Raw genomic sequence first — 24,363 nt, 5'->3', positions numbered from 1 at the left:
CATTTTCCTGCTGTTTGCTTTTTGTGTGAGCACTGGTTTAGGCACTGTTGGATTGGAAAGTTCTTTCAGGCAAAGGTGCTTGTGTTAATGCTGGCAGGGTTTTCTCTCTACAGGGCAAACTGGCAGTTTACTCAGTCTTGAGTCTGATTACCCCTTTATCATGCCTAAAGTAACTTCTCTTTGCATCCAGAAATGCTAATGGGATAAGTTATTGTGTGGAGGCCATCACAGTATTTTTCTTCTGTGTCTAGCACTGAAGCCCATTTTTTTGTTTGTTTTGCTGTTACACTGTAAGATGCCTTTTGAAGTTTTGAGATGCTGCTCTTGGTATCTTCCATGATTGCCATTTGGAAGATAATAAACTTTTTAATTGAAAGCTTTACAATCTTTGAGGCAAAATCTCAGTGTTGACACCTATGGGGTGGTACCTGTGGTGTTCTTTTCTTCTGAAATAACAGATAAGTTTCTGAATTTACTCCCTTCATATCACGAAAGATCTGTGAGTTTTGCAGTTTGTTCCTTTTCTTTCACACCCAGACATGCAGCCTTTAGAGGAATCACTACAGATTGGTGGTGTGACCTTATCAGGTGCTCTGTATATTTAGTTGTGGTTCCTTTTCCTTCCTCAGAACAATACCTTGGTGGTCTTTCCTTGTTGTGTTGCTATCACGTAGCTGATCCTGTTAAGCCACTAATAATCCCAGACGTTTTAGGTGTTGTCTCGTTGGTGGTTACTTTCAGTTTGCACAACACCAGCACTACCAGGTTCCCTCTCTGTTTACCTCACTTTTACATTTCACATGGCATTTCAGATCAACAAGGAGAATAAGCCAGATGTGAACTTTGTTAAGGACCTGAGCCTAGTGGAGGCTCAAACCCAGCCAGACAAATGCTGAATGCACACTGCCTTGTAGAATTAATGTTCATTGTGTATTATGACAACTTAAGTGGCTGGTGAAGATGTACAGTGAATTAGGCAAAATGAAATATTCTGTGATGCTCATTGAGCAACAGAGCGAGGAACACTGCGTGACCCATATCAAGTAGAGCTGAAGATAATGTTATTTGGACTGGCATGCTCCTCTGCTCTTACATAGTTTTTGTTTGTCTTTAAGGTATCTACAAAAAAGGGCTGGTGCCCATTGTGGATTGCTTCCATCCAGAATGCTGGATAGACTGAAAATTCTTTCAGTAATAAACAGTTCCAAGTGCAGTGTGTTGGCAGAAGAAAAGACCCGAGAGAAAAGTTCGTGTAAGAATTGAAAGCCTTGAAAAATGGAGTGAGGAAATGGTTTGAAAAGAAATGAGCAGAAGTCCCCATCTAACAGACTGTAAAGACAATGAAAGAATTACTGTTGCCATCTCATCCTTCATGTATAGGGTAAAAACTGTAATTTATTTTGGTGAGATTTCTGAGCACCAAAACCTGACAATCGGAAACCACTAAAGAGGTGGCTGCTGTTTTTAATGAGCACCTTCTGCATTGCAGCTTCTGTGGAGAAACCAGAGCCTAAAGAGCCTCGTGGTGTGTCAGCAGATCTTGCACTGCACAGACGTATGCCTCAGTGCACGCATGCTCCACTTCTTATTTCTTGCTTTCTCATATACAGGAGCATGGTATAAACAAAGCTGGTAGTAGAAATTACAGCAAAACTAAATTATGTTTAAAGGGGGAACTTGGGAATCTTGGTGCTGGGTTTTGTGTAAAATATTAATGCTCCAGTTTCCTTGTTTCTGAGTACCGCCTTCTAACCATGTCACTTGAAATACTTTTGAGTCAGGGAAGCTATGTGAACTGAAGTGGGTGCTAGAAGGACAGTAAGCAGTACATGAAACAAAATGGGACACCATTTCCCAAAGCCTGTTTTCTGAGGACTCAGAAGACAGAGCCAAGTTTGTCAACACAGGTGAAGGGCATTAGACAGCATCTGAGAGTCAGAGTTTGTGTTAGAAAAACAGAATTTGTGCTGCATCACACCCTGGTCTGCTTGTAATTGCTGCGTGCTTACAGCAGACTGGGAAAGCTGCCTGAATTCTGTGGTTTGTAGCATCAAGCAGTATGAGGAGGGAAGGGTTGGACTTGTTAGCGGTGGAATGATTGAGGATAAAGTTGTCACACCTTGTTTTTCCTATATTTGTCCCTCTGATGGTAGCAATCTCCCTTTACTTACCTCAGTACAAATGCAGCCTGGCAGGTCACAGCAAGGGCTGGATTAACTTGCTTAGTGACTCTTTCAGCATTCTTGAGCACTTTATTCTGTGTCTCTCTTCCATCTGCTTGGTGATCATGGGCAAGTTAAGTGTAATTTGTATGTCTGTGTACTTATTAAGTAAGATGTCTCCTTCACTCTTCTGGGAATAGTCCTAAACTTGGTCCCCCTCCTGTGAGCTGTATGTAGTAGAGTACTATGTTCTTGTTATAGCTGTGCGCCCATACTCACAGCTGCTTGGAGGCAGCATCGGAGTAAGCAGCTCCTCAAGGGAATGCAGTTCAGTGCCTCTGAGGAAAAGTTAGTCAACCCTGCTTGGAGGAAAATGCCTTGATTGTTAAAAAATGATATTGAATGGCAACTGGTTTATCCTGTCTGATGATTCTTCAAGCTAGCATAGTTTTGTTAATGTTCTTCATCAGGTCACAGACACTCATTTCCAGAAGTGCTGGTAGGTCTAGCACAGGGTTGTCTCAAGTCTCTAGTCCATCCCACTGCCTGATAGGGAGCAAATGGCCCAGAGGAGGGAGTTCTGAGCCTGGTCCCACTGGGAAATGTGATGGGAGCCTTGGCAGGCTTAGCACCAGAAAACTCCTTCTGAGCAAACTTAGCAACTTTGTCCTAGACACATAGGCTTTCCTCTTCGGTCTGCTTCACATTTTTCTGGGAGAAATAAATCTTATACTGTGCCTTTCTTTCTTTGTCAAATTCTGTGTTTAAAAACAATCATCTGTGGTACGGAAGTTCAAACAGCCTGGTTGCTTATAGCTGTGTGCTGTCTCAGGACAGCAACCACCTGACCACTGGTCACAGTGGTGTGACTGATCCTGCTTTCTCCTGGTTGGATGTCTGGGACGGTTAAGATGACACCTCAAAATGTTGGTTATTTTTATGGCAGTTTCAGTGGTGGTGTGTCAGATGTGACAAGCTGAGGCTCTGGGCTAGGCTGTGAATGACTGGGTGGTGAAGTAGTTTCTTGCCCTTTTCTTGCTGTATTTTCCTGATTTTTGCAGGTACAGAGACTGACTGCCTTGGTGAGGCCAGGGCTTCAAAAAGCAAAACTCCTATTAATGCTGACAGGACCAAGAATTTTCCCCTCTCTCTAGCATTAATGTTGGCTGGCAGCACTTGCATTGAATTTTTAAGTGTATTTAATGCAGCATAGCTCTTTTGGGGTGGGGATGGAGGGACCCACATGATGAAAGACCCAGGAGTTGCATACTTCAGCTGTAATAACTGAAGGGAGGAAAGTAGAGAAAGTAATTTGCAAAGCTACACTTGAAAATCATTCTAGCATAACATCATCATTACAATTATCTGTCACAAGATTTAGTTCAATTACTTTTAAGCTCTCTTGTCAAGATGGCCTTGCTTGTTTCAGGATTTTGGTACTCTAAGGAGAGGTTAAGGAACAATGAATATTAATTCTTCCATTAACTGCTGTCAGACAGCCTTCAGCTTTTATTATTCCTTGAAAACTCCTTTAGCATTGTAACTGTGGGGAATCAATAGGCATGAAGTGCCCATGGGAACATAGCATTCAGGGTTGGAAAATCCACTGCCTATTTATAGCTTGTAGTATAGTCAGGTGAGGGGGGGAAACTTCGGTTGGAAGTGGCAAGTTTGAAATAACTGCAAAACAGCACAGTTGCCACTGTGTGGAAGATTATCCGGAGCTCCTTGCGGTTTCTCCACAGAGCAGTAGGCTGGTAGTAAAATTACAAGGGAAGAATATTTGATGTAATAAACTCATATTTAACTGAATAATTTTAAGGGAGCTGCAGGACATTGCACCCTCTTGCTAGTTTATCACATTGAGCAAATGTTCAGAGCTGTAAGAGTCTGGGCTGGTCCCAAAGCTCAGGGGGCCTCTGGGCGGGTGTATGTGGTGCAGCATTTCAGGAATGATCCTGTTCTGTTGGCCTTTGTTTTGACTACTGATGCAGGTAGTTTTGTGCATTTCTGTGTAAAAGAAACTGCTATAAGAAGTTCGCTGCATCTTTTGGCGCAAATAATTTCACTCCGATTTAGGTGACTGCCCTCTTTATCTGAGAGTAAGGGTCCTGATCTAAAGTCTCTGTCTGATACAGAGGTGAATTCCTGGAGTCTTAACTAGATCAAGCTACTAAAAGGCCTGTGACTTCAAGCTAAACATAGTTGAGGACTCCAACTTGCAATTAAGCATATCTCTCTCATTTATATATCTAGATATGGTGTTTGCTGAGTTTCTACCTGTTTTTAAGTGTAGGCAAGAAGCCTTAGCTTGCTCTTGCTATGTTTTCTTGAATGACTTCGTACTTGTAAATGAAAACACGATCAGTTCCAATAATTATGTAAAATTAAAAATACAATTTTAAACTAGATTTTTCCTCTTCTTTAAATGTATATGTTATAAAGTAGTGAAGCTCACAGTAGAGGCTAATTTTATCTTTATAATACGAAGCCAGAGACCTGCATTCATTGATTTCTGAATTTTGTTTGCCTGTCTTCATTTTATAGGAGAAATCTGGAACAGCATTAATTAATTGTAGGAACTTTTACAAGGTCACCAGTTGGACAATAAGTTTGCTAAGAGAAGTTGCTTGAGTAACCTACTCTTTTACCTGTTCTTGAAAAATGTGAAGTTTAATTGTGTGGCCTCTTTGTATGAGGCAAAACTAATCATGACCATCAAAGTCTCCTTAAATAATACACAAAAACCTGCCAGGTTAGACCCACACTATTTCAAAGAAGCAGCTAAGTGATGTGTTTTTTTTAAGCACAAATACTATTTTTGAAGTGTAATTTTAAAAACGCCAGTCCCTTCGTATGATGGAGATAAAAGGTCACTCTGAACCATTATGGTTTCCTACCTCTACATAAAAATAAACCCAGAGGTTCTAGATTAAGCCATTGTCCCATAATGGTTCTCTGAGAAATGTTTAACTGTAGCTGTTGCTTTGTTCTGGTGGAGAGCTGTGATTCAGACTTCCTACTATATTTGTGTTTCAGCTGTCACTGGAAGTGAAAGATGAAGTCTCTTGTTCTCTTGGTTCTTGCGTTCTGTACTGTAGTCAGCATGGATTTGAAGCTCGTGTCAAAGAGGAATTCTGGTAAGTCACAGAAAAATATTTTTACTTTTGATTCTGGACTTAGTGCTCATGCAATCAAGCATTTTACGTGCCTGCTTCTTGGTTTGCATATATACTTGTTCTCTTCTGAAAAAAAACCCAGTCATAAGCAGTATGGTTTGCTTACCAGATGTTACAGGATTAATTTTCTCACTATAATGTTCTGTTGATGATTCAAACAGTTTAAAAAGTGTCCTTCTGTTTTCTTTCATTAAAAAAGAAAAAGAAAAGGTTGATCTGCTAGAAATATCACAAAGGTGATAATGACTTCAGCATTGCTCTAATATAAAATTTCTACTCATGCTAAGGGATTTTCTTAATTCTGGATGTGGTTTGTGGTGACTTTTAAGTCTGGATGATTTTTTTTTTGTATGTTGGAAGGGCATCTTCCAAAAAGTCATTCCAGCCATATGTGTGATCATATATTAGGGTTAGCTGGGAAGAGCGTTCCTGGGTAGAAAATGTCTGATTATTCTAGCAGTGGAAGAGAGTGGGAGTTGGTTTAGGTTTATATCTGCTTTTGAAACCCACTAGTAGTAACAAGATACTTCAAATAACCGTTAGGGTATCTCCTTCTAGGATAGACAGTTGATCTGGCTAATTTTTCATTTATGTTAGAGCCTGAAGTGACTTCTAGTCCATGCAGCTCGCTCTCCTTAAAGGGAATGACTTCACGAGCCTGCCTTTCTCAAGTAAGCTGCATGTTTGGGAGGGCTTTTGGTAGACAAGTAGGTTAAAGGCAGTGTTGTATAGTGGTGTTAGTCTGCTAGAGCCTTGTGTATGTGGGCAGGTAACTGGTGCAGGATAAATGTACTTTTAAACTTGCATGTTAGCTTCCTAATTTTTCCCCACTAGTTGTGTTCTACACATACAAGTGTAAGGGCTTCCTTATAATAGCTTATCTTGCTGTCCTCAATGTCTTTAGCCAACACTTCTAGCAATGCAGATGGAAGTAGAAATTACTGACTTCAGTTGGTGTAGCCAGTTTTAAGTTTAATTTCTATATTTCTTGAGAACAGAGGAGAAAAGTTACTGGTTCATCTGTTATAAGGCATTAGATGTCAAATCCCAGGCTAGAAGGTGTTACTCTGGAAATCACCAGATGCTAGGTTGAATTCTTCTGCTGGGCTAGAAAGTATAAATAGATGTTGTTAAATTGAACTAGCCCACAGCAGTTTGGTTATTGTCCTCTAAGCCCTGTTTGCCCTGTGAGAGCAGTCATGGATATTGGGATTTGGCTACACTGGAGCTTGATCTAAACTCTGCTAAGGGCAATGGAGTTGCAATTTGAAGAACAGGTATTACTGGCCAGGGAACCCTTGTGAGATCCATCGCCTGTATAACTGAGCAACCTTGATCCACTGAAACCAGGCAACACCATCTGGCTGCAAAGAAAGGCCTTTGCATTTTCTGTATCATAAGTACACATCTGTAGAAGTAATGTGCCTGTGGTTATGGCATCATTCAGCTGGCAGTTTACCTTTAGTTATATTTTATTTGGGTGCTTGCTTTGTTTTTTGTCTGCTTTTCTTGCAGATTATCTTGTGTTATTGGCAGCTGTTGACAGAATCAATTCAGGTTGTGTACTGGTGGGAAAATGCTTTAATATGGTAGACTGTCTATGGCTAAATAAACCCACTAGTGAATAGCTGTTTGGTTTTTTTTTCTCTTTTCATTTGATTGAATTGGTGTACGTTGAGTATAAGATAAAGGAGAAAAATGAATGTGAAGTAAAATTACAGTTTCTTTGCGAGTACATGACCATATAGTCGGTTTTTGCCTTCAATATTCTTTGTCATGCATGCTGATTTTTAGGTTGCTGTGTGGAGCAAACTATTGATTTCCTTTTTTTTTTGCCTTTTTTCATTTCATTGTATGCGAAATGCATTTTCTGTTTCTGTGATTTCAGCACATAAAGCAAAATTGATAACTTGACTCCCTTTTTGAAAGGAGTCTTTAGATATGAAGGACCATTGTTTGATTGCTTGGGGCTTCACCAAAATGTTATATATTGTGAAGGGACATGATTCGGAGGCTTCTGAACTTTTAACTATTTGTATTGTTAAGTAGGAGATCAGAGATAGTGGATGGATGCAGCCAGGCAAATGCATGAAGAAACGGTGAGACCATGTTGCTTGGTGGGCTGACAATATCTGTAGTGTGGTGATGCTGTAGTTCAGAGATTGGAAAGGGGAAAGTAATTGAATGGTTATTTGTGGGCAGCTGCACTGCAGTATGAGCAGCAGGATGTCCAAAAGCAGGAAGGCTGTTTTAGTGGTAGATGAGAGCCAGGGTGGGGGGTGGTAGGTGGGGTGCCTGAATGACACCCTGTGGGCAGGGTCTCTGCAGTAGTGCTCTGGATGGATGTTGTAGTCTTAGCTTTTGCTGGCTGATATGAAGATGTCTAAGCTGGTGAGTGTCTGTAAAAGGGGAAGGGAAATTGTGCAGACAGTTATGTAGGGCTGTGTGAAGCAGTGCATGGAAAGCGCTGACACTGATGATAAAGACAGATTTGGGCTTCTAGGGCAATAAACCATCAAAATCAGGGCATCGGTGTCTTTGCTGACTTACATAGAGTGGCATTTTTCCAGACAATATGTAGATTTGTGATTAGTGCTACAATTAGCCACAATTGTGATCATTGTTAAGTAAAAGGGCAATTATGTGTGTGTGTAAGGGCAGTTATGTTAAGTAAAAGGGCAATTATGTGTGACCAGCATGTACGTAATATCATATAATAGAATATATCTTGTTTAAGGGATAGAATCTAAATAGAGCTGAGTTGAAGAGGACTTGGACTGGAGCAGTCTGAGGGTATGGTGTAGTCTTCAGGTAGTGCAAAGGAATCACTAAAACTGAGGCAGTCAAAAGTGGGGCAGAAAGCCCAGAGGGCATTATCAACAAAATTGAAGCTGCTTTAAAGAGAACAGGGGTTTGGCTAGGGAGGCATTTTCAGAGGCTGGTAGGAAAATACCCCCCATTGAAAGCCAAGGATTGGAAATGCAAGGGAACAAAGTTAAGCATGAGAACTCCAGACAGCAAATGCAGACAGTACACAGGGTGTCTGTACTGTCAGGCAAGAGTTGTTAAAGAGAAGTCAGGAGGGGAGAAGGATCTAAGATGTCAAACAGAAAGTGATGAAATGGTATTCCAGTTGCAAGCATAGTTGCAAGAATTCAGGTTTGCTGAAGAAACAATCCTCATGGAAGGGAAGAGAGAAAAACAGAACTGAAAGATTTGTCTCATGTCCTTTACCTGCCCTCAGTTCTAGATTCAGTTGTCTGTATTTCCGTTTGGAGAACATAAACAGGAATGCATGCGAGGGTTACAGACAGGTTTTGGAGTATCTTGCAATGCTGCAGGAGTGACACAAGCTTGTAGCAAGACAAATTTGTTTGGCTGCTTCTCACTTGAGATGTGATGCCAAAATAATTAAAATGGGAGAGCTAAGTTTATTATGCTAGTCAGAATCTTCTTTACAGGCAGTAACTTCCAGATGCTCCAGAAGAAATCTGTCATGTCTACAGAGTAATGATTGCTGTTTGTGGTGGGAACAGAACAGTTTGCCTCAAGCGTCTGTGTGAATGTTATGTTGACTTAAGTTTCACAGGCATTTCTTAATATTAAAAAGCTTTTTTGAAAGCTGCAGGTTGTCCTTTTTAACTGCTTTAAGAAATAATAAGCTTCTGAGCAAAGAAGTAATGCTGGGACTGCAGCTTTAGCAATATCCTAGAAAGGTATTTTGCAGGTGGAGATTATACAAACAAATTGAGGTTGTGGGAGCTGCTAGGTTCCCAGCTGGTAGGTGATTTCCTTTTAATCTGATTAAGTGACTTCTTTCCTAAAGCCTTTTGTATATAATGCTTTGAATAATCATAGCAGGGAATATAAAACCAATTAAAAATTGTCGCTTTTTTTAAGCAAAAGATTTTTCAGGTTATAGATTGACTTAATAACGTAATTCCCTTAGTGAATAATTTATGCCATTTATTGTTGCTGTATTTATTTGCTGGGTTGAAATACCCTGTCAGCATGTTAGAGCTCTAGAGGGCATGCCCACCTTGGGTGGAGGAGCATAGGCAGACATCTCCAAGGCTGCTAGCTGATACTTTGTGCCTTTTAGATGTCATGCGACAATTTACTGTAGCCTGCCATAGGTATTTCAGGAGACCTTCACTTTCCTGCTAGTTGTCACTGCTCTAGGCCAGGATTTCCCTCTGCTCCCTTCTAGGAAGTTCATACTTCCTGTATTGTTGCCTGATCACTTTGCCCATGACAACCGTGACATATGTGGAGATGTTTATACTTCAGAGGTGAGTCGTGGATTTGTGCCTGGAGTGGGATATCATAAGAGAAGCCTAACTCTTGAAAGTCTGGTACTCCTGCTGGAATGGGCACCAGAAAAGCTGCAGGATGAGCACTCACAGTTACCATTTGCTTTTTGTTTTCAATTGCATATGCCTGAAGACCTCACTCCAGGCCCTGATGTGAAATGCATGGCTATGAGACTTCCCAGATTCTGAGATGAGCGATGCAAAAGAGACTTTCAGCTTTGACTTTCTGCAAATGATGTGCAGACAGAGAGCAAACAAGAGCTTGGCAACACTAATCAGTGCACACAGATCTCTTACTTTTCCCAGAAGATGTTGTTATTCGCAGCTCCAGTAAACAAAGAGAGTCAGAAGCACCATTGTTCTAAGCTGTCATCAGTGCAGGGATGTACAGTCCCTCCTGCAAACAGTTGTGTCTGCTCACGACTTCACGGCTGCTCTCCATCTGTTCAGTTAGAACCCGGGGAAGCAAAGAGCCAGGCTCCTGTGCTCAGTCAGGTCTCAGGGGGCTACCAGCAAGTAAGCTGTGAAGCACCACTGTTCCATGCACCTCATTATGGGAGTCTCAGCCTTGATTTCCTCTACTCTAAACAGAAAGCAGCTAGACAGACCTATCTGGGAGACAGCTGATAGCTGGTTTGCTGGTGAGGAGGAAGGGAGATGCATAGAGAAGAACAAGAAAGGAAATAATAGAGGCTTGGGGTTTTTTTTAGTGACCTCAACCTGACAGGGTTTAAATATTGAACTTATTTAAACACTCAAATTTTTAGCTATTACATTTGTATAAAATGAGTTCATGTATAATTAAAACAAAATATTGAACTGATACTTTAATATTAAAGCTAGACTCCTTTCCCAAAAGGAAAACCGCAGCTGTATCTGAATAGAATAAATTAACACAACTAAATTGTTCCAAATGGCAGTAAATCACAAAGGTATGATTTTTAGGGATGGGGGAAATAAGCAAAACGTGAAAGAAATGTCATTTCCTCTCTTAAAAATCTATAATCTTCCACTTCTGCAATGGGCATCATGTCAGCTGTTGGGATATCTGTTATACATGTAGCTGCAGAATTTAAGAGTTATTAATAGCATCTGAACCTCTAGCAAACGTACCCTCATGACTAAGGGAGCTTCCAGCTCTGGGCCTTTCACTGGATAATGCTTTTTTTCCCAGTTCAAAGTGGGCCTTTAAAAATGAAAAAGCCTAATGCATCGAGATGTCTTTGCTTTGTTTTCTTTAAGATCCTAAATGGAGAGTTTAAGAGAGCTTCATTTCAGTATTTCTAGTATGCTTACTTTGAGATGTTGTGTCCCAGGTTCTTGTCCTTACTCTGACTGTCCTGAGGGACAGGGGAAGTTGTGCTGGCATGTTTTGGTTTCCATCTTGCTAATGAAAATATTTTTGAAAGGTCTGTCTTGTGTAATACTCAAATGAAAGTATAGATAATACAGCTGCAAATACCCAGAACACAGCATTCAAGCTCAGCATGTTCCATAATCCTGGGGATGAATGTCTGCTCAGTTTGGGTTGTCTGCTGGTGGTGCAGGGGTTCTCAGAGGTGACTTAGGTGGTTTTGGAACTGTAAGGAGTCTGTGATGGAATGGCTTAGCTTTGGATCAGCCATTGACCAAGAACAGTTCTGAAGTGTGCTTGGGTTTTTGTAACCTGAATACATGTGTAAGGCAGGTTTTACAGGCTGCTGTGTATATTTGAAGGAACGTAAATAAGGCTTCTTAGATTGCACTAGGTATGAATAGTAATACACATTCTGCTGTCTCTGTCTGCTGAATTTAAAGAACATTTTCTACTTTCAGAACTGTCCTGGGTTCAGCAGCAGCAGTCATTTTTTTCTCCTTCTTAGTAGCTGGTGCAGTGCTGTGGTTTTGACTTTCAGCCTGGGAACAGCACTGATAATGCTGATGTGTTTAGTTGTTGCTCAGTAATGTTTACTCTGACCAAGGACTTTCTGAGCCTCATGCTCTGCCAGGGAGGAGGGGAAGCCGGGAGGAAGCAGAGACAGGACACCTGACCCAAACTGACCAAAGAGTCCATAGCACAGCACGTCATGCCCAGGATGTAAACTGGGGGCAATTACCCAGAAGGGCAAGATCACTGCTTGGCCGGGCTGGTATCAGTCAGCGGGTGGTGAGCGGTTGTATTCTCTTCCCTTGTTATTTCCCTTATCATTATTGTTACTGGTGGTAGCAGTAGTGGTTTGTGTTGTACCTGGACAGTTACTGGACAGTTCTTGTCTCAGCCTGTGGGAGTTATATTCTTTACATTCTCCTCCCCATCCCTCCAGGAGCAGGGGGAGGAAGGGAGAGGAGTGAGTGAGCAGCTGCGTGGTTCTGGGTTGCAGCTGGGCTCAAACCATGACAAGAACCTTGCTTACTGTTTGAGGTGCATCTCAGTTTTAGGTTGCTAGTCCCTGTGACACATTGTATCAGAAACTTCTGTTTTTGCTTACTTGTTTTTGCTATGAATGTAGCTGTGAAAGTGGCAAGCAGTAAAATTATGAGGTTAGAATGCTGGGATCACTATGGAAAATTATGAGAGAAAGGAGAGTTAAGATCTATTTTTGGCATTTAAATTGGAGAGTTTGGTTTTATAAATAATAAAGGAAACATCAGAGGTTTCCATTTTTGGGGTGTGCCTTGCAAATGTTGGTGTATAGACTTGTGTGAGATTGTTGTACTGTTAAACTCACTAAGGCACGAATGACTGCCCATCTATGAGCTGAAAACCAGCTTGATCTGAGCTGCGGTGTCACCTCTGCAGTGTACATTTTATCTCTTTATTAATCTCGGACCCTTTCAAATCCGATCGATTCTTTCCTACAAGAAGCATGATTAGCACTTATAATACATACTGATATGAGGACAAACACTGCTTTGCTGCTGAAGACAGAGACTTAGACTGAAATAAAGCTTCTGACCTAGGCACTTTGCTCTCCTGAGACACGGAAACCAGGCTGCCTTTGCCCACCATCCTCTGCCATCAGTTCCTTCTTGCTTGCTGCCCTTGTGTGGCTTCTCATTTTAGGCAGGAACAGAGGCAGTGTGAGGGTATTTCTATTAGCTTGACTTGTTTTAAACCTCCTCCATGTCTGAGATTCACAAAACTGTAGCTCTGTTGTGCTGCCTATGACCTATGGAAACTCACTCCCAGTCACTTTTTTTTTTGACACATCAGTGTAAAAACTGCAGTTGACTTGCATCTTTGAGGGATCAGTATTGCTTTAAAAAGGTATCTACTGAGATTTCTGCATCTGTTATTCCAGATGGGAAATTAAATAGTTATTGAGTAAGTAGGAAACTATTCTGTCCAGGTAGCTGTAAGCATTGTTCAGTGTTTTTTAATAAACTGGAAGCGGTAGTGGTACCTGGCATGAGCCTTCTGTATAAGGCTATCTCATTTTTGTTGCTGTAATGAAATGGGAGGATAGGAACCTGCCTCAGCCCCTGACTGCAGACCCGATTTACCAATCCCTTGAGGACAGGAGGCATAAGGGAAAATGGTACATGTCATGGCAGTGCCCCAGGAACCCTTCCAATGAAAAGGCCTGAGACAGGGCAAAAGAAAGCCTGAAGTGCCCGAGTTCCTTGCTAATGTTTCAAGTACAGTGTTTTCTGTGTCACTCGTTTGTGTCTGGGGATGTACTGCTGTTTAGGCATCCAGTAACCATGTGCATAGTTGAAATGTTTGTTAGGGCTGTGTAGTAGAGGCCTTGAAACACCATGGTAGTATTTTTTTTTTGGACTTTCAGTGCTCTGATTGTGCTTTGTTACCTTGGCAGGGTGGTTCTTAAAGTCTCATGGGACTGCTGTGTTCAGTTAACAGCTGCTACCATGATGTTTAATACAAGAGCTTTTTGTCTCTAATGTTTGCATCATAGTTATTCCTATTTTACATGTGGTAGAAAATCATCCAGAGATGAAGTGATGTTCGAGTTGCCCAGCATGCTGGAAGTGATGTGGGGGAATAACAAAAATAAAATCTTTCCTTCTGTTACATTGCAAACACCTTAGGCAAGGGTAAGGAAACCAAGTACTGTCTCCCAGAGAAGTTTTGCATCTAAATAAATTTGCGTAGAATGTGCTTTCATATCCTTGGATGCACGTGCTAGGGAAAAATGTTTGTGATTTCTGTTACTTCTCAGTAGAAGACAGTAAGATGTATCTGCTGGAAGTGGAGGAAGAAATGGAAAGAGATTCTGCTACACCAAGTTTTGTGCACTAGTTTTAGGCCAGGAGCTTTTGCCGTTGACTGTTGCAAGTCTGCTGTGTGTGTTGGCTATAAATTCTTCTCCTTAAGCCTGTAAGATAGCATATGGAATACCTGGGTGACCGTGAGCCTTGGAGACACCAGTCGAGTCTCTTGGGTAACCAAGTTGATAGAAACCTGTGTATGTAGTTCTCTGACCTAGAATGTTTGTTGACCACAAACTGCAGTGACTTTGCAGGCAGTCAGATGCATTTAAGCCAGCCCAGGCTCCATCTGTGCTTACCTAGTAGCTGCCTTTAGATTTTTAGCAATATCAGGAACTGGAGTTCTGTTATCAGATGTGTGAATAGTTTGAAACAGCTTTATTCAAGGGCACCTCAGTGTATAGTCTAACCAGATGTTCATGTTTGTTTAAAGAAATGCTGGTCCTTTCATCCCACTGCACAAATACATATGAAATTTGAGCCCAAAGTTGTTTAACATGTGCTTTTTAAAATTTATGTTTTATTATTTGAGAGCTAATGGATTTGGCTGGTATGTTGAAGGCAGAATTGACTTAAATTAAGACTGATGTTAATATGGCAGATCAGGTTTTTCGCAAGACAACAGGAATTCTTTGTTCTTGAATGTAAGGGCTATGTTTTTGTTTTGCAAATAACCTTAGGATCACATCCGAAGGTTATTTGGATCAGTGTGCAGAGCCACTTCATGCATGCTTTTCTGTCAAATATAGATCAGGGTGAGCCTAGAAGGGGAAGGGTAATGTGAGATACAAGCATTCCCGTAGCTTTGAGTTAATGGTAAAATGCAGAAAACAATGACTTTCTACAGAATAGGGCTTGTCAGATTATTTTTTTTTTCAGTGACACAATTTCATTTTGAACAGTAAATTTCCTGAGATGGATACATCTAATAAGCGATGGAGAACTGCTGGAACATGCACCAAAGGCAGGGTTATTCCCGGGCTCCCTATCTCTGGGGCATTCAGGAGTTGCAGCTGAACTCTAGGACTTCTGGGGTCGCTGCTATGGATGTTTGAAGTATCTGGAAGACTTGGAACACATAGTGGTCTGGACCCTGCTCTTCCTGGGATTGCCTGCTGGGAAGCAGTTGTCTATGTCAAATCTCTCAAGTTGCCTGCAGGAGAAATATGAAAACTGAGAAAGTGAGGACTCTTTCATGGAGCCAGGCTATTCTGCAGGCTTCCCAAGGTGGAAGTGGATCTGGAGCCATCAGCTCTGCTCCCTGGCACGCCTCCCTGGTGAAGGAGGACCACCTCCTGGACCTGCCTTTTCATCTCGATTTGCAGGCTTCTATTGCAAAGGGTATTTTGTTGAGAAAATAAACCAATTTTAAAGTATTTCTGAAATATGTTTGTTCTGGTACTTGTGGTTAGAAACACAACTTTGAAACTCAAGCCAAGAAAATATTGTAGATTTGAGCCCTTGAATCTATTACTCTTTTTTATGTGACCTTAAAAATCTTGTCCCGTTCTGTAACGCCGGAGAGGTGTGAGTATTGGTGTGGGATGTAGACAATCAAAAATGATAGTATGTGTATCACTGATGACATTTTGATTTAAAATTTCCATTCAAAATGACATCTGTAATTTTAGGCAAATCGGGGCTACAGTGGAAACTGCACTTAGGAGTGGAGTGTCTCAGCTTTATTGGAGCAGATTAAAAGCTGAAGCTTTTTGGCTGACTTCTGATGTAGGTCAACATAATTCCTATTCACTGTGACTTTACATCATATTATTTACAGCATTATGATTTTTTCATCTGGATTGGGTGATTAAATCTGCTCTTTGCCATTCAGTGTTTATTGCAAATGGTTTTGTTCCAACTGTAAAACATGCCTCTGACTTAAAGTGTGAGAGATGAAACCTAAATCCAGCCACGTGGGATGCCTGGCTGCAACTGCTGTGGACCTGATACAGGGGAAGTGTAAAACTCAGCCATTGAAGAAAGGATCTTTACTAAATCCAGTTTTAGAAATGTCTACAAATGAACTGTTCCATTTGCTGTCCTTCCTAAAGAGCTGCGATTGTGGCTTGCTTTGAAGGACACCAATTCCCTGTGAAGAGCTGGTTGTCCAGCATGCTCTTGTGTGAAGTCTTGCAGAATATGCTTGGTAGCTTGGTCGTGAGAACTTAAAAAATACGAATTGCCCAGTTGTAGAATGGTTTGTAAATGTAGTGTAAAACCAAGTTGAAATGTTACATTAAATGTCTTGTTGATAAATATGAGTATCCTCAAGGGAGGCAAGTGTGTTTTCTTTTGCTGGGGCAGCTGAGTGAAAGCTCTTCTCTATAGTGGTTTCACTGCTATGATGGGCTTTTCCGTTTTTCAGGCTTGGGCAATACAAGCACGTCCTTTCCTGCACATAGGGTTGCCCTTTCAGAATCATTATTTGTAATAATATACTTGTAAAAATCAGATCTCCTTTAATAGTTTTATTGTGCACATGAAAGTGGTGCATTATCAATGTAATTACTGAGGTAATTTAATACTCATTCTATGCTTTACTACAGTGCTTTCCAACAGGGAGCTGTAAAACGTAATTTTGATCTCCTTAAACTTTGTTTAGGTTATTAAGAAATATTTTTGAGTGTCAGAAGAGGGAATTCTATTTTTGCATAATCTGATAGTCCCTTAAGGCTCACCTGTTAAAATCACATCAGTCAGATATGGGATGAGATGGGAGCAGCCAATCATCTTGCTAACTGTTCAGTGATTCTTCAGCATTGCAGCATCTGTGGCTAGTAATCTCCAGCTGTGGAGATGTGTGGCACTGGGTGACAGTCACAGATGGATTTTCCCAAATGACCAGGAGGTGAGGAAAAATAAAGCTGTCACAGGTCTCATGTAAGCATGGTCCTGGCTCTTCCATTCTGTCCTTTTATACCTTATTAAAGGTATCCTAGTGCCCCAGACAGGCTAGACCAAGGGAGAGGGCTGAGCTATTCCCTTTGCAAGATGGGGAGCAGTGGTGTGAGCTCTGCTCAGGGTTGTCCTAGCAGGGAATTCTCGAGCCCATGTCCCACACACAGGGTTTGGGTCCTGCTCTAAGGAACTGGGCCTGGCTGTGTTTGGTTCCTCTTTATTTTCTCTGAGAAGCTTGCTTTAGAATAGAATATGCCATGATATGCCAGGAGAATTAACCAGAGGAAGCTGTTATGTGGAGTGAGAGAGGAGCTCATTAATTGCTTAAAAATTAGGCAGTCTCCATCTGAGTAATCGGTGTTGGCTGGCTGGCCTTCCTCAGTCTAAGAAGTAGCTCATTAGTAGAATACACACAGATGGTACTGTGCTCTAAGGTATTTAAAATACACAGGCAGAGAGCTGTATTAATAAGGCAAACCCATCCTTAGTCGCTGTGACTGAGTTTGCTACAAGCAGCAGAGGGAACAGTGTCATTTGGTAAATATTATTAGGTAAATGCATTTCCATAAATTTATTTATGGAAATGAGTTTTCACATTTTTTCTGCAGATAACAGATGATAAATACTCAAAGTAATTTACTGTTTCTGGAAGAATTGTGTTGCAAAAATGGACTTAGAGTAACTGCTTCATTTGTTCAGTACCTAATTTACCCATGTAATTGCCTAGAGGAGGAGATGTATTAAGAGCTTAATTTTTATTTGGAATATATATATATATTTGTTTTTTGTTCTTATTTTTTTTTTTTGGGGTGTATGTAGCTTGTTAACAGCTTATTCCAAATGCGACTTTTTCTGAGTGATTTTACTTCCTTCTTCAAGTGCAAGTGGCTAGCAATGTAAGAAATCACTTACCAGGGAAGATGGAATGCCTGGAGCCTGTGACACTGCTGGGGGGAAGGAGCTCGTCTGAAAATTAGTGTTGTCCACTAGTGCCCTTAACTGGGAGCAGTGAGACTTTCCTCACTCCACCTATGAATTCATGAGCTTATTGGTGTTCCTGTTTAAGAGACTTGCCATTAAGACGGGGGCTGGGGAAGAAATGGACTCTCAGATATTTGCTCTTCCCTGGAGTCGGAGTTTGGTCTCCTGTATATGTCACTTTGTTTAGAGCTGCTTTTCCCATCAGTGCCCGCATGTCTTTGCTATGGACTGTGATAAATTGTTTCTAATGAAAGAATTTAATGTTTCCCCTGTTGATTCTCTGCAAACTTAATGCATGTCACACCTTCTTTGTGTGTTTAAACAGAACTTTTGGTTACACCCTTCTGGTGCAAGTTTTTTCACCAAGCCCTTAGTAAAGCTTTGTTGCGTTTGCAGCGGATATAATTTACATTTTACATCCGTTTACAGCGGATATAGTTGCTGCTTCACCCTGTTCTTCATTTCTGATAGATTGGATGCATGTTATTTGAGTGTATGCTGTTGTAGAAAAGATGGTTCTGCTTCAGCTTGATTAGTCCTGGTGTGATTGTGTATGTGCAAGTCACAGTACCGCTTTGCTAGATTGCTTTGAGTTAACGTTTGTTTTTGTGGAGTATGTTTTAAAAGTGCTAGCCTGTGCTGGGTGACTCAGGAATGCATGTAGCCTATAAAGAGTATTTTGATAGTGTCCTGAGTTTAGCGGTAGCAATCAGTTTTTCTCGTTCTTAGCAGCTGGTGCAGCGTTGTGTACCCTGTTCCTTTAGTGATACACAAGTGTTTGGAATGAAGCTGATCCTCGCAGGTAGAGTACTGTTTGGTGCATAGTCCTGCTTTGGGCATAGGTTCAATGCTTGGTAGTGCGCAGGGTTTCCACAGCCTGTACTGGAGGGAGCAGAGCTATCATGGAACAAGGTTTATTTTGTAGAAATCAAATATTTGAACCTAAAAAACTGAAGAAACAGAGGACCGTACTTACTGCTCTGGGACAGTGGGATTCAGTGTTTCCAAGGTCATTTAAGGATGCCTGCAAGTTAGTGGTGTGTCGAGAGATGAGAGGATGGGATTGATGTTGTGCAGTGGGAACTGGGAAGGCTGTTATCACTGGTACGTGTAGAATACTGAGGCTTTAGAAGAAATGTTTACTTGATTGTAGATTTGACTTGCTGGAGAAGGTCAGGGGGGTTTGGGGTGTACAAAGATAGGAAATCACCACATGACATGAATTTCAGGGATTTGGTGGCAGTGGGATTCTAAAGCGGGGTTCAAAGGCGTTAGTGTGTGCAGGAAGCAAGGAGGGCTGTTAAGTGAAGGTGTCGAAGAAGGAAGAGCAGTACTTCATTTTAGCTTTCAAATTGCAGGGTTATTTGGTAGGGTTTGCTACTAACCTTATGCTATATTTTTTTTCCTCCTTCTGTTAAGCTATTGAAGATGGTGGAATTAAACTAGTAATTAACAAACATGACTGTGTAGCAATGGGCTGCTTCTTCTGTGTGCCAAGCCACTGCTATTTGGTGTGATTTTGTGAAAACATCCCTTGATTTCAGTTATTCAGAAGCCAATTACCTCATAACCCACAGGATCAAGCAGCAGAGCTGCTTATTTAGTCTGTAACAACACAGTTCTTACTGTGGTGCCCAGTCGTGTTGGCACTTGCTGCAGGGAACCTCCCATTGACCCTGCTTGTGAGACAACTGCAGAGCAGGTCCCCACGCACGTATCCTGCGTCTAGACTGTGACTATTGTGCATGCAAATGGACAGCAATTATCATTTAAGTAATGAATACTTAATGATTGTTTGTATTTTTGTAAATTTGAAGTATTTTGAAGCTGAAACTTCCCTGCCAGTGTAATTTAATGTGTGCCACAAATCGCTGAGGTGAGAACGCAAGTGGGAGGGAGCCAAGTTATCAGTGGAAAAGTAGATTCTGACAGCTCCCTCTCCTGCTTCTACCTTAGGCATTGCAATGAATAAGTGGAGAGAGAAATATAAATGTATCACAGTAAATCCCCAGGAAGGATCTTTGCCTTTTCAGTAGTATCTTGATGAAAAATGTGCTGCAGTGGATTTTATAGGGACCTAGCTTGTCATTAAAATCAAACCTATTAATGTGGTAGACGTGGCAGCAGAAATTCCCCTAAAATGACACCTTGGCTGTAGGTTGATCAAACAATCATCTGAATTCAGGCATGCTATGCAGGTTCTGTCAGTGCATCCACACGAAAAGGCCCTTTAATGCTAATCCATTTGGATACCACCACAGGATTGTTTCCAAATACAAAATCTGAATTTTAATTGGTGTAGCCCACAAGAGAAAAATAGTACATCACTACTAATATTTCAAAGACAAATCCTTTGGGGGGAACTCCCAAGTGCAATTCCTCAAGCATCTTTAAGATTCTTGGAAGCTTCTTGGAAGCAAATCAATACATTTTTCAACAATCACTATCCCTGGAACCCTTCTCAATTAGATATGACATAAAGAAACAAAGCTGTAGTGGTATCCTGCTGAGTTGTGCTCATGAAGCTGCCTCTGCAACTGGAAAGCTAAATTGTAAACCAGAACTTGACTGTCTCAGTAAACAGCTGCCTTCTGTCAAGCACATGTGGCTATAAAATAAACTCTGAGGTAGGAATTGTTGCCTCATTTGAACTGTAGGTTCTCATGAACTGGCATAGTCTCTTCTGTATTTGACTGGAGCTCTGTGAAGGACTAGGAATACTTCAGTAGTACTAATGAGAGGGCCATAGCCTGTCCTGAAGTGCTTGTTTGAACTCGCAGTGATGATAAAATAATCTCTCAGAACATTAATTAAGATTACTTAGAAACATTGGGTTCACTTTGTACAGCAGAGCAGGAATGCTGCAATTCCTGGCAGGGCTATTTTTTTTAAATTGAGAAGCAAATATTTTACTGATACTATTTGTGATTAACTTTTAATGCACTTATGGTGGTTTGAGTGTTGAACAACTACGCCATGGATCAAGATTGCTTGATAATTCCTCCGCTGTGAGTTGGGTACCATTCTCCAGCACTTGCCTGACTGAACACATTAACTTCTTTATGCAAGACAATACATGGGGTTGCCTGACCACCTGTTTACTGGCCATCCCATTTAGTTTTGCAGCAGCAAATATAAATATATATATAAATATATATACATATATATATATAAATATATTTAAAGGTACTTCTTTGTGAGAAGCAGTTTGTTAGCGTGAAGAGACCCAGTGCTGTGTAATGAGTGTTTGCACATTAGTTCTTGGAACCTTATGGTTGAATGCTACTAAAGTGGTAGTAGCATCTCCATCTGCTTGTAAAAGGCAAAACCAGGAATATTCTCAAATAGCTAGAAAAAATGGGGTCCCATTCAAACAAATTCATCGTGCTCAAACACGAGTGTGTGAAGGATGCCTCTGCCAAAAAAGCTGGTAGTCTGAGTTGTTGGAAGGAATTAACAGGCTGAAGATCTCCATCATCTCCCATCATCATTTGTCTATGAAGAATTAGTAACGGCCACCAGCAGCTTCTTGCCAGCTGTCTTCCTCAGGGCACACACTGAGACTGAGGCTGGAGAAAAGTCTTCTAGACATCAAGTTCTAGTACCTGTTCAAGTTGTTTTGTGTGATATAAACAGAAAAGTCATGGGAGCAGAGGGTGTTTTAATAGGAAGTGGGAAATTTGGGTTCCTGCTTTCTAGAATTACAGAAACATATGTTTCTGTTATAAATGATCTTTCTGCATTTAGTCATGTAGTCTGCAACTTTCACAGTTTGACTCCAAGTCAGTGTGGTTTGTGTTGCTAGCTGACACCATAAAATATGGCAGTTTCCTACAGGTAGTAAAGGACCCCAAAATCAGGAAGGATTAATTGAGTCCCTGTGTGAGACTGTAAATTATGGCTACTTTCTGCCATAGTCTTTGATGATACAGTCATGTATTACTGCTCTCAAGTGCTATTCTAAAAGCAGCACTGCTGTGCTCCCTTGGTCTCTTAACTTTTATGTGTCTCCATACTGACAACAGCCCATCAAGCCACGTGTCTAAAGCAGGAAAAAAGGGTCAAAAAAAAACAAGTGCATATGTTTAATGCAACTGATTTAAAAATGTCAGAGTTGAATTCTCTGGTGTTGCACTGTACTGGAACACTGCGTGAGAAAATCTGGTCTGCGGGGGATCACAGAGTGATGATAGAGCACTTGAGGTCTCCTTGGACATGGTGGGGTCTCTGACCTGTTACACTTAGCAAGCATCTGCTCTGCTGTGTTAGCTCAGAAGGGGTTAAAGACTTTCTAGCAGCTTCTGAATATTAGAGCAGTTTTTCTCCCTGTGCAACAGTGGAAGAATGACTATGCATAATCTAATTTTAACTTAATTTAGTGTACCTCCTAGATTGTAATATATAGAGTAATACCAGAAGAATTTGGAAAAGCTTTTCTCTTATTGAAGCCTATGTTAAAACTCTCACATCAACAGAGAAAATATGTTGATTCAAAGAACTTTTCAAAAGCCCCCCCCCCGCATGGCTTCTGCATTTGATGATTTAAAAACACATTACCATGATTAATTTGCTGTTCTTGGTAAATCTGAAGCTCTGTTTTTCAGAAGATTGTGCTGATAGCAAGACTTCACATGCGGCTGTGATTTCCCTGTGTTAGTTAATAGCTACCTAATTAGAAATGTAAAAGTAATTCTCGTTGTGTAAACAAATAAACTTCAAAACCTCTTAATGGATAATTCAGTTTTACTGTTTAATTCCTGGAGTACTGGCAGAGAGAGGACTTTGTTGTGAGATCTCTCTGGCAGTACTGAAAAAGAGGTCTGCTTCTAACCAAACAGAATCCTGAAAGAGGGGATAAAGTGGAGTTTTGCAATGGTGGTGTGGGTTCCACTCTCCTGTGGGAAACAGAAGGAAAGGACTGAACATTCCAGAGAGACCGTGGGTTTTTCCTGTGTTTTATACGTGTTTCAGAGGCTCCCTGCACTATTCGTCTTCCTGTCCAAGGACATGTTTTGTTATATCTTCTCCTTCTAGTTTCTGTAATGTGACAAGGGGCTGCAGTGTTCCTGACATCTTTGCTGAACCAGAAAGCAAAACAGTAGGGAGAAAAGGAGAAAAAAGTCACAATGTGATTCCTGATAAGTGCTGAAGGCCTTCATAGCCTTCAAAGAGCTCTAGCTCCCAATTCTTGTTGACTGCAGTACATTTTAAAATGTTCTATCCTTTAAAGGAAAGGAAAGGCCTTGAGTATCTACAGCTTGCACTGCAGCTGATGAGAACTGCAGAACCGAAGCACCACTGAAAATCAGACTATCAGTCATGCTTACTGGCTCCCTTTGATGGAAGCAGCAATATGCCTTGGGGAGTTTTGGGAGCTTTACTTAAAATTCCAGCACCTAAATGCAGAGAAGTTTCTGTTTATCCCTTTGCTTCTGGTGGTGTCGCCTTCTGAGAGCAGAGCTGGGTAATGCAGGGTCACCTGGAAGCCCTTTCATAGCCCCTGAACCCACACATGGCCCTTCTCCCCCATCCTGCAATGGGATGGGCAGCCTGGGAAGTGAGCACTGTTTATAATGTGCTGATAGAGCACTGAAAAAGGGTGGATTCAGGCTGAACATTAGGAAGAAATTCTTCACCATGTGGGTGATGAGACACTGGCACAGGGTGCCCAGAGAAGCTGTGGCTGCCCCATTCCTGGCAGTGTTCAAGGCCAGGTTGGATGGGGCTTGGAGCAACCTGGTCTAGTCCTGCCTGTGGCACAGGGTTGGAACTGGATGAGGTTTAAGGTCCCTTCCAATCCAAACCATTCTGTGATTCTGTGGCAGTGAGTTCAGATTTTTGTTTACTGATTGCAGGAGCTTGTTCTTAATAAGAGAACACATGTTCTTTTTGTAGGCAAGAAGAATTACCCAGGCTGGAGGGTCATTAAATTAGCAGGTACCTCATCAGCTAATCCATGTTCATAAGCCTTCAAACAATATAAATGCACTACAGTGTCTAGTGGTTTATTAAGCCATTGTAGCTTCTCTGTGCTGGAGGATGTTCCTACTTGAAATGTTGCGTATTGGAATAACTAAGTAGAAAAGAAAAAAAAAATCAGTAGGATGACTTCAAAAGAGACAATGGCCTGTGTGTGCTCAGAATTAGAGCTTTAAACTTTTAGTGAGGAGGGTTTCTTCTTTAATTGCAGTGCTAATTGGAAATAAAGACAGTGCAGGATTACATCCTTGTACGTATGGCATATAGTGAAAGGTTGATGCCGTAGTAAGTGGAATATCAGAGCTTTGCAGGACCTGTGTGCACGCCTAGAGCTGCACCTGGCTCATTCACAGCCTGTGTCTCTCTCTGCTGTAAGCTCTTCCTCAGGAAATAAAGATTCCTGGGCTTCACTTGCGGAGTTTTGGGAGCATAGATTAACTTCAGCGCAGCTATTGGAAAGATTAACCAATGCATAGCCAAAAAAAAAAAAAGGCATGCTATAGCCTATAGAAGAGAGTGGAGCTGAGGCTCTTTGCGAGAGTGTTTGCCTGATGGATGAGGGAAGGAAGGAGAGGAGAGGAAGTGAAAAGTTTAGCAAAGCTACTAGTGTTGCCAGGACTCAGGAGGTGGATGGAAGAG

The 24,363-nt window shown here is 41.3% G+C and overlaps 1 protein-coding gene across 8 annotated transcripts in view; it reads left to right on the top strand.

Moving 5' to 3' along the window:
* Positions 1-24,363, top strand: part of IL1RAPL2 (interleukin 1 receptor accessory protein like 2) — a 368,238-nt gene that overhangs the window by 7,374 nt on the left and 336,501 nt on the right. For 6 of the 8 annotated variants that reach the window (XM_065689759.1, XM_065689764.1, XM_065689758.1 and 3 more), the window contains one exon: positions 5,202-5,302. In XM_065689759.1, the coding sequence (XP_065545831.1) occupies positions 5,221-5,302 (82 nt within the window). In that variant the 5' untranslated portion in view covers positions 5,202-5,220. Of the gene's footprint in view, positions 1-5,201; positions 5,303-24,363 lie in introns of those variants that run through there. The other 2 variants (XM_065689767.1, XM_065689765.1) reach the window with 2 other exon arrangements.

The sequence above is a fragment of the Lathamus discolor genome, chromosome 9 (genome assembly GCF_037157495.1).
Source record: "Lathamus discolor isolate bLatDis1 chromosome 9, bLatDis1.hap1, whole genome shotgun sequence".
Lineage (NCBI taxonomy): Eukaryota > Metazoa > Chordata > Aves > Psittaciformes > Psittacidae > Lathamus > Lathamus discolor.
Note: the sequence above shows the minus strand (reverse complement) of the source record. Positions and strands in the feature narration are given on the sequence as shown.